Source organism: Belonocnema kinseyi, chromosome 6 (assembly GCF_010883055.1).
Source record: "Belonocnema kinseyi isolate 2016_QV_RU_SX_M_011 chromosome 6, B_treatae_v1, whole genome shotgun sequence".
NCBI lineage: Eukaryota > Metazoa > Arthropoda > Insecta > Hymenoptera > Cynipidae > Belonocnema > Belonocnema kinseyi.
Genome location: NC_046662.1, coordinates 7,223,915 through 7,235,590, shown reverse-complemented (window position 1 = coordinate 7,235,590; position 11,676 = coordinate 7,223,915). Strand labels below are relative to the sequence as shown.

At 27.5% G+C, this 11,676-nt stretch overlaps 1 protein-coding gene across 2 annotated transcripts in view; it reads right to left on the bottom strand.

Moving 5' to 3' along the window:
• Positions 1 to 11,676, bottom strand: part of LOC117174351 (attractin-like protein 1) — a 149,257-nt gene that overhangs the window by 49,184 nt on the left and 88,397 nt on the right. For both annotated transcript variants that reach the window (XM_033363396.1, XM_033363397.1), the window contains exon 10: positions 2,819 to 3,200. In XM_033363396.1, the coding sequence (XP_033219287.1) occupies positions 2,819 to 3,200 (382 nt within the window). The remainder of the gene's footprint in view (positions 1 to 2,818; positions 3,201 to 11,676) is intronic.

Below are 11,676 nucleotides of genomic sequence, written 5' to 3'. Positions count from 1 at the left end.
TGAAGTCTCTCATCCTCTTTTGGACTCCGATTTTACCCAAAATGAAATTCGAGAAAGTTTAAAAAAATGTAAATTAAACAAGGCTCCGGGGGAGGACGGTATTAGCAATGAATTTTATAAGTATCTCCCACAGAATTGACTCCTATACTTGGAGGGCTTGTTTGGGAGAATCTGGGGGGAAGAAGTCCCATCTAAATGGGCAAAAATTCATCTTATTATGATACACAAAAAAGGCCTCAAAACAGACCCCTCAAATTATAGAGAAATTGCCCTTGTTAACTGTGTAACTAAGATTTTCACGCAGGTTTTGCTATCCAGGATCTCCAGGTGGGCTAAGAGTACAGGCGCTCTTCCAGAGAACCAGGCTGGTTTCAGAAGTGGTAGAAGCTGTTTGGACCACATTTTAACCCTATCTTCTATTATCCAAATACGTCTTTCTGAACCAGGGGGCAAACTTTTTTCATTTTTTGTTGACTTCAAAAGGGCCTTCCCCTCTATTACCCATCGTCACCTCTGGAAAAAACTCCTGAAGAAGGGCGTCAGCACCAAAATGTTAAAAATTATTTCTAACCTATATCAGAAAGCTACTGTTGCTATACGTTCAACTGAAGATTACACCACCCCAGTGGAGGCAACCTTAGGTCTCCTCCAGGGTGAAAGTTGGAGTCCGATAATATTTGCCTTATTCATCATTGATCTTGAGGAATACTTAATAAATCATGGAGCCAGAGGATTTATAGTTAATTATCTTACGGAAGTATTCTTTTTGGCTTACGCGGATGATATTGTGCTACTAGCAGCTTCCTCAGTTGACCTTCAGAGGAACATAAATATAATTGCTCAGTACTGCGAAGAAAATTTTCTTTCCATTAATGAAAGTAAATCTAAAATTCTTATTTTTCATAAGGGCAACATCCGGAAAGATTATAGCTTCCGTTATAAGGGCGAACCTCTGGAGATCGTGCAGACATATGATTATCTTGGCACTACTTTCCCTAGCTCAGGGATATTTGCTAAAGCGTGTGAAAGAAGGATAAGTGTTTCAAATGTAGCTATTGGTGCGGTCCTCAGGATTCTCTTTTCATCGAAGTGCGACTCTTGGGACACTAAGAGAGTGCTGTTTCGCAGCATGTGTCTTAGCGTCCTTTTCTTTGCTATTGCAGTCTGGGGTTTATGGTATCATGAGTCTGTTGAGAAAATTCAGACGAATTTTTATAAGAGAATACTGGCTCTTCCTCTTTACACCCCTAATTATGCGGTCAGGATTGAAACAGGCTCTAGGCAACTTTCATATGATATCTTAAAGCAGGCTTTAAATTGGTTGGAAAGAGTCTTCGACATGAGAGAGGGGAGACTTCCGAAAACGTGTCTAGAAAGATTGATTCGCCTATCTGTCGAGAAAGATGCAAAACCCGAATATAATTGGTTTCTGCAATTGAAGCACTTTTTTGACCAGTGCGGGGTGGGAAGGATGTAGTCTTCATTGGATGCCAATTCTCTAAAGATAAACAAGGATCGTATACTCGATACTTACAGAATTCACCTCCTAAATTCTGATCTTGCCAAACTGGAACCCTCCGAGAGTTAGCAAGTTTATTCTTACCTCCCTTTGACTTTTCTAGAAAACTCTTATTTGAAAATAAGAATTCCCTTGATCTTTACAAGAATAATGGCTCAGCTTAGACTGATATGACTTCGTAGCAGGTAACGTCTGTTCAGTATGTAATCTTAATCAGGTAGAAGATCTGTATCATTTACTGGCACAACGTCCTGCCTACAACGATTTCAGACCTCCGTTTATTAGAAACACTGCGGATCCGAATGTGATTAGGCAATATTGGTTTATGATTTTTAATACCACCTCTGCCTTTGAAATGCGTAATTTATTTAAACTAGTACAAGCTATTTTGCGCATCCGCACCTTTATACTTGAGACTTAAATAGACAAAATAATTAAGTTTAATTCTTGTTCTTTTATTGTAGAATATTTTCTAGCTTTAAGCAACCCATTTTTACAGGTCAATGACCTAAGCATCTTATCAATAAACAAATAATAATAATAATAAATTAATTAAATTTAATGTAAAAATAATATAAAGGACGACCTAAGACTTTGAAATTAAAATATTTTATTGATGAATCATTAACATTTTTATTTAAAAATAAAATTTTCGATATAAATAATATTATATTAATTTCCATTCTTATTAAGAATTTCGATTTAAAAAAGTCACAATCTTGAAATTCTTAAATTTTGAACAGAATTAGAATCGTTTTGATAAATCAATTATTGTTCCGTTCTTTATACTTAAAGTACACATCCATTTTTAAAATAATTGATTTATTTATATTTACAGTTAATAAAATAAAACTGTTTTTTTATCCAAATTTTTCAATTTCAAATGCTTTTAATTTGTAATTGTTTCAATCTTCAAGACTGCACTTCAATTGTTTAAAAGCCTTTTGAAATCTGACTTGAGCACATTTTTTTCTGAAAAATTCGTAAAAAGTCTCAGAAAATTCCCGGTCCAGCGGACACCGTGTAATAGGAATTTTTATCACTCACAGACTAAAGAATAATAGCTTAAATAAAAACTTAAATTAATTTTTAATACCGACGAACATTTTAGGCCCTGCGTAATTCGACGAAAAAAACGCGCCCCCTCTTGAGAAATTGAAAAGAATCTTAAATTAATTTTCCCGATTCTACAATTCAAGTAACAGAACAAAAAAAATCGTGAAACAATACAGCATAAAAATAAGGAAATATATAAATAATAAATACGATAAAATATTGGAGTCATTTAGAAGTACTCACGTGGAAAAAGTGATGAAAAACTGTTGAAGATTGAGTTTGGAATACTGAGAGAAGGATATTTGAATCCACAAAGGTGGCTGGAAGTCGTAGACGTAAACGTAGAAGGTCGTGAGAGTGTTGTTGTCCTCGCTTCCGAAATTGTAGTCGGCTTTGCTAAACCGATGCTTGTACGTGGTGCAATTCGCGCCCTGAAGTAGCGGCTTCTCAGGACTGTTCACTCTTTTAATGGTGATGTTCATTTTGGCGAGCACAGAACAGGTGATCGTGAATTCTGCATCCACGTCAGGCTTAGGCGGCGAATTCTTAAAGTTAATCGCTGTGTAATGACGGTCCTCTTTTTTGCTAAGATTAAATGTGAACTGGTAGTCGATAGCCAGATCATCTGCAAGAAATAATGACAATGGAAATAGTCAAAAATTTTCATTAACCGGGTGGCCATTCATGGGATCACTTTAAATTCCAGATTACTCGAGGCCATTTCCAGGGGTTTCCAGGTTAACTTAACCCTCACAGCCTAGAATGGGTGTAATATACCCGGACGATATTTTTGGCTCGCTATATAGCTGTTTCAGTTTTGTGAACATATTTATAGTAATTCGTTGCATTCATCTGATTAATTTTATGATATTCATTTTTGTGAGACTTTCAGCTATAGTTTAAGAAATAAAAAATCCAGATGCGTTAATCTGAACCAGAGATATTGAAGTCTAGGCCGAGAGTGTTAACATCAATTATTCAGGGTGGCCGTTTTAATCACATAAAAAAATTCTCGGTATTTTTCCGGTTCGCAAACTTTTTTACGGTCAATAAATTAAATAAATTCGAAATATAAAGCTAAACAATTTTGCATTTGGAGTAATCAAAACTGAGATGAAAATCATTTTAAGCAATTTTAAGCTATAAATATTAAAAATTGTATGATTAAACTTTTGTTATAAACTGAACACTTCCTAAATTAAAAGTTAAGTTATTTTCATTTTAAATAGTTTAAAAATCCTTAGAGAGCTTCAACATTTTTATTTAAAATATTGACAAATCTACCTGTTGCTTTACATTTATTTAAATTTCCCATTATTTTTTTGAAAATTTTCAGAACTTCTAAATATATTTTATAATGATTAAAATCCTTCATATTTCTTTTTTTTAAGCCTGTGAAATGAAAATATTTTGGAAATTTTTGAAAATCTATTTAGATCTTTTTAAATATTCTCTTAAAATTATTTCTTCAAAATTAAAAGTCATTTTCAATTTTTCTATGAATCTGAAGAAAATGTTTTTTATTTTTTTAAAGCCTTTCATAATTCTTAAAAACTTCCAAATTTTTTGTTTGAAATCTGCAAGAATCTATATTTTATTTTAAATTCGGGCGTGAACTATTTGCACTACAATTTAGGTACGAATGATCGAAATTTTTCGTATACGTAAAAACTTCGTTTAAATTATAATTTTTTTAAATCATTACAAATTTTTAATCAATTTAGTTTTCTGCTTTGATTGGAATATTTATTTTATAATTACCGAATTTATATGAGAAATCAAAAGTCTAAATAATCAGCAATTGTTAGGTTTATTAATTACAAAATTTCAAATTTTAGACTTAAACAATATTTTTAATTTGTTAAAAGCCTTTAATTATGAATATATTATTTTGAAGTTATTCAAAAATTGAAAATAGTTTATAAACTATCAATAGTTTTCAAAATTCCAATTGAAACAATTTAATTTTCAACTTAAATTCTTAAATTTGAACTGATTCCAAATTATCTTGTAAAATCAATTATTATTCACTTGTTAATCCTTAATTTATAGTACAATTTCCTAAATCATTATAATTTATACTCAGTTTTGATCAAATAAAAAGTTTTTTTCCAAATTGTCGATTTCAAAAGCCACTAATTTTTAATTGTTTGAGTTTAAAAATTATATTTTTAAATTCTTTAAGTGAAAAATGTACGCTTAAAAATTAAAGTATAAAATGGAAAATATACAACTAAAAGATTTTCGAATCAAGAACAGTAAACTGGATTATATAACTGAAAAGGATAAAAATCCAACTGATTATTTTTTTAACCTGTTGAAATCATACTTGAAGAGTTTTTTTTTTAATTTGTAAAATTCTCGGAGAAAAAATAAATTTAGTGCCATCTCCCGGTATTTCCCGGTTCAGCGGGCACCCTGCTTATCATAAAACTATATTGGAATTTGCGAATGAATCAAATTTTATAAATAAATATTTACAATTTTACCCGAATTTTGTTTCGACCTCACAAACTAAAATTTTATCAAAACAGGAGAAATAGGGTGATTTTTTTTTACAAAAATAGAAGAATACTTTCCTTTTAATAAAATTAATGTAGGCACCATATTCCTCGAGACTCCAAGCCCAAAAATATTGAATTTACAAAAAATAGTAGAATTTTCAACCCCCAAATATGAATTTTTCTACCAAAAGGGATGATTTTTAACCCAAATACAAATTTTCCACAAAAGAGTTGAATTCTTAAGTTCAATAATATTTTTTTTAGAATAACATTTGAGTTTTAAGCCTGAAAATTAAAAAAAAATGTCAAGAAAATAGTTCAATTTTTAAGCAAAAGGGATGATTTTTTACACAAAAGTTAAATATTTAACCTATAAAGATTAAAGTTCTGCACAAAAGAGACAAATTTAAAATCAAGACATTTTTTCAGTCAGATAAGAAAAAAAGTCAAAAAAATTGTTGAATTTTCAAGCAAAAATGACGTCTTTTTTACAAAACAGTTAAATTATCAACCTCAAAATATCTGAATTTCGATTTTAAAAAGTTCATTTTTAACGAAACAGTAAGTTTTCAATGCAATAATTGAATTTTTTTACCAAAGTCTTGAAATTTCGAGCTAAGAAGACGAATTTTCTGCAAAGCGGTTAAACTTTCAACGAAATAGTTGAATTGTCTACAGCTATAAATACATAAATATTTTCAACTATAGATGAATCTTAAAAAAAAAATTACATTCAACCAAGTAGTCTAATATTCAAACAATAAAGCTTAAATCTTAACCATTAAAGTCGATTTCTCAACGAAAAATGTATTAATTGATACTTGAACCAAAACATTTCAATTTTAAATAAAAAACAGTCGAATTCAACAAAAAAAACGAATTTCCAACCAAATAGTTGGATCCTGAACCAAAAGACTTGAATTGTGAATCAAACATTTAATTTGTAACCTGATAGTTATATTTTCTCCCAAAAGTTGAATTTTTAATTCAAGAAAACAGTTAAAATTTCAACCCGCAAATCTGAATTTCGACGAAAAAGTTCATTTTTAAGAAAAAAAGTTTAATTTCAACCCGACAGTTGAATTCTCTATCAAAAATTGTTAAAATTTAAAGCCAAAAAGACGAATTTTCTACAAACCGGTTTAATTTTAAACACCAAAAGATTATTGATTAACCGAAATTAATTTTCTACCAAAAAAAAAGATGGATTTTCAGCAAAATACATAAATTTTCAACCAAGGAGACGAATTTTTAAGAAAACAGTTAAATTTTTAACCCAGAAATCTAAATTTCGACAAGAAAGTTAATTTTTAACATAAAAACTGAATTTTCAACCAAATAGTTGAATTCTATGTCAAACTGTTAAAATTCCAAGCCATAAAGACAAATTTTTTTTCAAACAGTTGAATTTAATCCCCAAAAGATTACTTATCAACCGAAATTAATTTTCTGCAAAAAATACGATTTTCAGCAAAATGTATAAATCAACCAAGTAGTTGAATTTTCAACCAAAAAAGACCAATTTTCAATCAAAAAGTGACTAGCTAAATTTTCAGTTAAAAAATAATTTTTACTGAAGAGTCGAATCGTCATCCAATGAAAAATGTAGTACTTGATACTTGAACAAATAAATATTTTAATTTTAAATTAAAAAACAGTCAAATTCATTCAAAAAAGAAGAATTTTCAACAAAATAGTTACATTTTTAACTGAAAAGGATGACTGTTAACAAAATTGTTGAATTTCTAAGAAAATAATACGACTTTTAAACAAAACAAAAATATTTTCAACCAAAAATTTAATAGTACATTTTTTAATGAAAAATAATTAACTTTTAACAAAAAACAGTTGAATTTTTTACCTAATTTTTAATCCAAGGAGACGAAATTTCAAGAAAAATTGTTACATTTTTAACCCTAAAATCGAAATTTCGACAAGAAAGTTAATTTTTAACATAAAAGTTCAATTTTCAACCAAATAGTTGAATTCTGTACCAAACTTCTACAATTTCATACCAAAAAGTCGAATTTTCTATAAAACGATTGATATACCCCAGAAGATTATTTGTCCATCGAAATTAATTTTCTACCAAAAAGACGGATTTTCAGCAAAATGCATTAATTTTCAACCAAGCAGTTAAATTCTCAACCAAAAAGATCAATTTTCATTAAAAAATAGAATACTTGAATGATATGATACTTAAACCTGTTAAACTGTTACTCAAACTTTTAAAATTCCAAGCTAGAAAAACGAATTTTTTACAAAACGGTTGAATTTCAAGCCACAAAAGATTATTTATCAACCGAAATTAATTTTTTGCCGACAAAGACGGTTTTCAAAAAAAATTATAGATCGACCAAGTAGTTGAATTTTCAACTAAAAAATACCAATTTTCAATAAAATAATAAACTAGGTAAATTTTCAGTTGAAAAATAATTTGTACTGAATAGTCGAATCGTCAACCAATGAAAAATATCGTATTTTATATTTGAACCAAAAAGTATTTTAATTTTAAATAAAAATTAGTTCAATTTATCCAAAAAATACGAATTTCCAACAAAATAGTGCAATTTATAACTGAAAAAAATGAATTGTTAACAAAATTGTTGATTCCAACTAAGCAATACAATTTTTAACAAAAAAAAAAAAACAATTCTCAACAAAAATTTAGTAGTAAATTTTTCGATTAAAAATAATTAACTTTTAAAGAAAAACAGTGGAATTTTCTACCAAAATAATTTAATTTTTAATCCTAGGAGAAAAATTTTGAAGAAAACAATTGAATTTTGAACCCGAAAATTTAAATTTGGACAAGAAAGTTAATTTTTAATATAAAAGATGAATTTTCACCCAAATAGTTGAATTCTGTTTCAAACTGTTAAAACTTCAAACCAGAAAGACGAATTTTTTACAAAACGGTTGAACTTTAAGGCCATGTGATGAATGGGTCACGTGACCAGAATCCTACCTTACCGCCATTTTTTTTCTTTCCCAACTTATATTTACATAAAACATCTCATCGAGTTGAAAATTTGGAATACTAAACAAGAAGCACTAAGAATGGTGGGTCTGGTGCTAAATTCGTATAATTATGGAAAAAGATTTTTGTTGTAAATCATTTTTTTTTTTTTGCTTTTTTTATAATTATTGAAGTTTAGGACCAGGCCCACCTTTCTTAGTACTTCTTATTTATTATCCCAAATTTTCAACTCGATGTGGCGATTCGTGTGAAAATAAGTTGGGAAATAAGATAGGTGGCGGTAAGGTAGGAATCTGGTCACGTGAACAACTCATCACATGGGCTTAAGCCCCAAACGATTATTTACCAATCGAAATTTATTTTCTTTCAAAAAAGACGGTTTTCAGCAAAATGTATAAATCAACAAAATAGTTGAATTTTTAACTGAAAAGGATGACATTTTACAAAATTGTTGAATTTATAACAAAATAATAATATTTTTGAACAAAACAAAAATATTTTCAACCAAAAATTTAATATTACGCTTTTCAATTAAAGCTAATTTAACTTTCAACGAAAAACAGTTGAATTTTTTACCAAAATAGTTTAATTTTCAATCTAAGGAGATGAATTTTAAAGAAAACAGTTACATTTTTAACCGGAAAATCTAAAATTTCGACAAGAAAGTTAATGTTTAACATAAAAGTTCAATTTTCAACATAATAATTGAATTCGCTATCAAACTGTTAAAATTGCAAGCTAAAAAGACGAACTTTCTACAAAAAAGTTGAATTTTAAACCCCAAAAGATTATTTATCAACCGAAATTAATTTTCTGTCAAAAAAGACGGATTATCAGCAAAATACATACATTTTCAACGAAGTAGTTGAATTTTCAACTAAAAAAGGTCAATTTTCAATTAAAAATAGAATAACGGTTAAATTCATCCAAAAAATTTGGAATTTTTAACAAAATAGTTTAATTTTTAACTGCAAAGAATGACTTCAATAAAATTGTTGATTTCAACTAAATAATACAATTTTTAACCATAAAAAATAATTCTCAACAAAAATTTAATAGTAAACTTGTCAATTAAAAATAATTAAGTTTCCAAGAAAAACATTAGGATTTTCTCGTTGGGTCCAATCAATTTAGTTCGCAATCAATCGAGGAAACGAGAAAAAGGAAAAGTTTCTTGAAAGCAGAGAAAAAAGAGAAATCCTTTCAAAGCCGGGCAAGTTCGAAAGATTTGAAGATGATAAATAAGTTTTCTTAAGTCTCCTAAAAAAATGTACGATTTTTTTTTATTTTTAAAGTTAATTTGAAGAGAATATTTAAAAATATTTCAAGATTTTTAAAGAAAATTATCAAAAATTAATTTTGAGCGAATAATCTACAACTTTGCCAAAACATTTTTAAAAATTGCCAAAAAAAGATTTTGAAACATTTTAAGGTATTTTTCATATTTTTGCACAATTTAGAAAAAAAATTAGAAAAATTAAAATTCTTTTAAAATATAATTTTAAAATTTCAAAAATGATTATAACATTGAGAAGATTTTTAAAAGATAAAAGAAAATTTAGATTTCTGAAGATTTTGAAATAAATTTTTGGATTCTTTTTCAGAATTTGTAAAGGTTTTAAAAAATTAAAATGTCAAGAATCCGGTAAACAAAAGTATCAACACTCAGAAATGTCCGAAAAAGTAAATATTTATATACCATCCAGTTCATTCCTGATAGTTTCTGAGGTTATTGAATTTAAAATTTCACGAATATAAACATTAAAAAAATTGTGTGAGTATTGAAAAAATTAATTGTAAATAATAAAATGTTTTAAAAAAATTGAAAAATTGTTTAATTCGTTGTTTTTTGGTAGACAATAAAGGTAGTATAGAAATTCCTTTCTTTATTAAAAATTCAAATAGTTGGTTAAAAATTAATTTTTCTATTTAAAATTTTGTATTGAAAATTGAAGTATTCAACAAGACAAATTTTTTAGTTCAAATTTGAACTATTCTATTTGTTTTTTTCATTTATTTGAAATAAATCTTCATAGTTGAGACTTCTTTTTAGAGAATATTTATTCTTCAACGCCCAAATTTTTCTTAACATTTTTAAGTCATAAAAAATTTAAAAATTGCCGAAGATATTTTGGATTTTTCCCCAGCATTTTTAGAAATCTTTTTGAATTTTTTCTAACAATTTTTTTTTAACAAAAAATCCTTCTAAATTCTCATATGAATCTGAAGAATATTCTTTCATTACCTTTCAAAATTGTCAAAAAGATTTTACATTTGTTCGAAAACCTGACTGATTTCATTCTGCATGAATATGATTTTAGTGGATGTTCTTTTGTTGAAAAAATTCGCCTTTTTGGATTAAAAATTCAATTTTTTTCATATGTTACTGGATTAACTGGAATCTTTTTTGGATGAAAACTCAACTTTTTTGTAATAAATAATTCTTCTGCTTTAAGATGAATTTCATATTTTTTGATAAAAATGCAACTATTTGCTAGAAAATTCATCAATTTTGTTAAAAGGGTATTCTTCTTTGTTTAAAAATTCGTCTTTTTGGATTGAAAATTCAATTTTTTTGGTAGAAAATTATTTCTTGTTAAAAAGTTCATAGTTTAATCGTGAAAATTCGACCAAAATGTTTTTCAACAGAAAATTCAACTATTTTACGAAAATTTATCCTTTTGATTTAAAACTTCATCTATTATAGAAGAAAGCTCATTTTTTGTATGAAAATGCCACTTTTTGGTTAAAAATTGTTCTTCTTTGCTTGATAATTCAATTAATTTGTTTAAAACATTTGGTTGAATTGCTTTCTTAAGAAATCACTTTTTTTGTTAAAGATTTATATTTTAAGTTAAAAAGTTATCTCTTTGGTTAAAAGTTTAATTATCCTGTTATAAATTAATCTTTTTTAATTGAAAATTCAACTACTTGGGTCAAAATTAAACTATATTGCGAAATTTTTTTGTATTGGCGGCTTATGTTTGGTTAAAAACTTCACTTTTTAGTGGAAAATACTTTTTTTTGGTTTAGAATTTACTTTTTAACAGAAAATGAAACTCCATTTTTTAAGATTTATATTTTTTTAGTTAAAAATTCTCGTTTTTTTTTGTAAAAAATTATTTTTTAGTTTAATATTTCCTTTTTTTTGCGTAAAAATCAGGGTGACCGTTTTAATTAAATAACAATATTCCCGGTCATTTTTAGGTTTTTCCCCGGTTCGCAAATAGTTTTCCCGGTCAAAACAATTTTAAAAATCGAACTATAAAGCTAAACAGTAAAACTACAAGTAATACAATATAAACAACAAACTAAAGTATTCAAAGTAGAACTCTTGAATTTTTAACTTTTAAAATTGAAGTTTAAAAGTTTTTAAATTCAAAAATTTTCTATTGAATTGTTCAATAATTTACATGAATCAACTGGAAGGTACGAGGGTAGTTCAATAAGTCCTTAGAATGACCAACAGATGGCGCGCGAATCGCTCCAAATCATCTGTTTTCAGTCAGCACCAATCCCGGCTAGATATATGGTGCAGTCACAGTCCACATCTTCTGAGTTTACGTGTTTTTATAAACAATTGAAAAAAAAAATTGTTCGTTAAGAAAAATGGAAAA